Here is a 3,774-nt window from a genome sequence, read left to right as displayed (position 1 = left end):
ATTTTGGGTAGGCTGGCATTCTACTGAAGCCACTCAGCTTGAGGGAAAAGGTTTTTCCATCAAGCCATTTCCTGCTCTGATAACCAGTGAAAACCAAAAGCTTTAAAGCATCTTCCAGTCCTGAGCCAAATAATTAGCCTTTTTATCTCTCTTCTTTTGTCAAGTAGTGTTGCCTTGGAAAACTTTTGGAGGGAACTTAAGATGTTCTCTCCTCATGGGTGAGATTTTCCTTCCCAGAAGCAAAGCCTGACCACAAAGGTGGCTGTGAAGAGGTTGGGAAGGTTCCTGACATAGTGGAAATGTCTTAAAGGTCTGCACCTTTATTGCAGGGCAGTCCTGCTTGTGGTATCTGTGTCTGGCTCATCTCAGTAGGTTTTTGAATTCTGATGAATTTTTCTGGAGTTTCATCAAAAGGACCAGGTCGAACATTTTGAAACATTCCTTCATTCCAGATGCTGGTCTTGGTTCATCTGCTGCTTTGAAGTGTCAGCCCCTGTGGCAAAGCTGCTTTCATCGTGGGCATTTGTAGCTTGCTCTTGCCTTGATTAGCCTCTTCTCATTGAAGAGTCAATTGATTATGTTACAGAGCAAGGGGAGCAGGGTGACAGTTTGTAATTGATTGGACCTTATGCAGCAAGATGCTTTTTTGCCTTTTGTATGATTGCATCCATGAAAAGCACTGCATGGGCAGAGGATCTGCCTTCCAAAACATCGTGTTTGCAGAAAGGCAGAAGCAGTTTCAAGGCACCACTTGCAGTAAAACACATTAATTCATCTTCATCATACATGGTGCCTGCAATCAGCAGGTTCTTGTGAGGTAGAGTGGTCATAAGTGAAGTGTGCTGAGTGGTTCAGAGTTTTGGTTTTGTTCTTACAAGTGTGTCTGTGCCTCATTATTTTTAGTGGATCAGAGGGAGGAGGCTCTCATGCTGCAGCCTGTGTGCCAACATGAAAACCTCCCCCCCCTCCCCACCTAATTAAATTATGAGAGTCTCAGAAGTGTGCTGTGAGGACACTGTCAGTGTTCATTTCTGCACCTGAATTTTGCCCTTCGTTTTACAGGAGTTGGAGGGTAAAACGTTCTTGGACTGCTGGTTCACTCAGTCCCTTTAAATGTTCTCTAACATGTCCCACTCTTGTAAAACTGGCTTGATACTTGTAGGAGGTAAGAAAAAAAGTAAAATAGGTAATTGCCTTTCTAAGGAGCCTCTGAGGTTGTCTCTGTGTAAACTTAAAACTTATTTCGCAGGCCCAGGGCTACACTGAAAATTCTCCTGTCCTCAGAAGAGGTTGTTTTTTAACCATCAAGCCTATTGTTAAACCCAGCATTGTCTGCGATTTGGACAGCTCTTTAGGCATCTTGAATTCTTAATCCATAGAGATTTGGATTTGTAGATTGAATAAAGGTCTCAAGTAGACATTTATAAAAAGCTTTTCTCACTCTGATTTTTCTGTGTTTTAGAAGACCTTGAAAAACCCTAAACCCTGGTACTGTGAGGGAAACTGTGGGGCTTTGATCTTAGGTTTTGAGAAGTGTTTTAATCCTTTAGTTTCATGCACAACAAATTGGGGAAAAAAAGATTTCAGATTGTAAATCTCTATGAGAAGCATCAAATCATTGGCTCCCTTTACACTTTGCAGGAGTGTTTGTTTTTAGAATCAGGTTCAGTTTTTTAGGTAACATGGTTTTGGTTTTATTACCATAAAGAGGCAACATGGTGAAAGCTGCTCAGCTCCTCTGTACCACAGGCAGAGGTACACTGCTCTGTACCACAGGCTGCAGTGGGGTGGCTGACAAGCAGGATTTGAGAAGATTCCCTGATAGTTACATTTGTCAAAAAGTACCAGCCCTTATGTAATATGAATTATACAGAGAGTTCTGTTAATTGGAATAAGCCATGGACATTTGCTTCAGAACAAAGTTAGTGGCTGAGCTTAGGAAGAAACTCCTGAATTAGGTTTGTTTGGTCTTAACCATCCACTCTGGAGGTTTCCTAGGAGCACCTGTTTCCTCTGAACTCTTTAGTTCACAGATGATTAGACCAGATGGACCATCTTTGTGATGTGGGTGTGTCTATTAAGTTATGACTTTGAATTTCTTAAGCCTCTCTTATCTGGAGTAGAATTTGGTTTTTATGTACACAATGACTCGGGAACCATTTCTCAGGGAGCATAGGTAAAACAGATCAAGCCTGAATATCTGCTTCTGTTTACTCATCTGGTGTAGATATCAGCTCCTTTATGGCAGAGTGGCAAGTGTCTGCTTCTACTCTGAAAATTCAGAGCTCATTATTTTGCCTTTACTGGTAATAAAGCCTTTACCTTCAGAGGTGTGCTGGGTGGACTGGTGTGCATGTGCAGATCCCCTTGCTGTGCTTGCTCCAGAGGCAAAGGGATCCACAGGAACCCCTTCCCATCCCAGAGGGCCAGTTGGTTTCTACTGTGTGTTCAAACACAGGTAGGTGTTAAGATGGCATTTTCATGCTGTAATAGTGAAAATTTGAGGAAGGAATGTCAGTCCTTATGCTCTAAGGAACTTTGTGGCCAGGGTAGAAGTAGTTCCTTCGTGCATACATCAAACTCTAGTTGTCTGATACAGAAATTTCTGCACCTTTATTTAAATAACTGGCCTTGTCTATTGCTAGAAACTATACTCTGGACTAGCAGGATTACCAGCTCGATCCAGTGTGATGATTCAAGTGGTTTCAGCCATAACTTTCTAAATAATGCCTAGTTTAATTCCCAAATATTTTACTCCTTTGTAATTAATTGATATTTAATTTGAATTCCTCTGTATTCAAGCTTTTGCATCCAAACAGAAAGCTGGCACAGTGTGACAGTTGATTACTATGCTGGGAGCTGGCCACTTGTTAAATAAAGCAAAGAGTGTGTAGCCAAGAGCTGGCAGGAGGAAAGCTTTCAGGAAAATGTAAAGGCAAATTTCTTGGCAGATGTTTTTAACCTAAGAAGTTCTTAGTGTCGACAGTTCAGACCATGGCCCTGTAGGTTGTGTTTGTGATCATCTCCAAGATGTAAGTTTGTGTTCAAAGGCTTTTCTTGTCATCTCCAAAAGGAAGCTTGAAGGCTCTCTATCTATTTTTATTGGTCTTGGATTCCCAGGCACGTACAAGGGCCCCATTGTCAAGCTTTCATACCAATTTTTAACAGGCAGTTCATTCCCTTAAATAATTTACAGTCTTGATAAGTAGGCCTGCATGGCTTGAACATGATTCAAGTAGCATGTTCCAGAACAAAGGAGAGCAGGCAGGGGGATGGATTTTTCTTTCTTACCACCCATAAGTACTAAATTCTGTTCCAAACACTTGATGATGGAGGGGTTTCCAGATGAAAGGGTGGTGGGAATACTTAGCTAAGGGAGCTCAGGGGAGCAGGGAACACCGTTTCTTCCTGATACTCATGACATTTATCTTTCAGGTGAAACAGGCGACCAACCAAATTGTGATGAACTGTGCTGACATTGACATTATCACAGCTTCCTATGCGCCTGAAGGAGATGAAGGTAGGGTTGCTTTTTGTACTGGAGTGTTTATGTCTTAATCCTTTTCATTTCTGACACGAGGTGCTGCTGCCAACAGTTAACAACCCTGATTGCAAAATCACATGATAGTTTGATAAGCTAATCTACTCCTAGAAGCACAAAATTAATTGTCCAAGCTTTGTTCTCTTCTCATCACTACCCATTGCATTATGTTGAAAAAAGTTACCTCTTGCTTCTGTGAAATCTACGTTCTGCTCCATCCTGCCTGGGTGTTG

General features: G+C 41.7%; 1 protein-coding gene across 1 annotated transcript in view; it reads left to right on the top strand.

Annotated features, from left to right (window-relative positions):
• Positions 1 to 3,417: 3,417 nt before the first annotated feature.
• Positions 3,418 to 3,774, top strand: part of LOC104397035 (puromycin-sensitive aminopeptidase) — a 30,618-nt gene continuing 30,261 nt past the window's right edge. The window contains exon 1 of the mRNA XM_010006947.1: positions 3,418 to 3,520. Within this exon, the coding sequence (XP_010005249.1) occupies positions 3,418 to 3,520 (103 nt within the window). The remainder of the gene's footprint in view (positions 3,521 to 3,774) is intronic.

Source organism: Chaetura pelagica, unplaced genomic scaffold, assembly GCF_000747805.2.
Source record: "Chaetura pelagica isolate M959 unplaced genomic scaffold, ChaPel_1.0 scaffold311, whole genome shotgun sequence".
Classification (NCBI taxonomy): domain Eukaryota; kingdom Metazoa; phylum Chordata; class Aves; order Apodiformes; family Apodidae; genus Chaetura; species Chaetura pelagica.
This window is presented reverse-complemented; position numbering and strand designations above follow the sequence as displayed.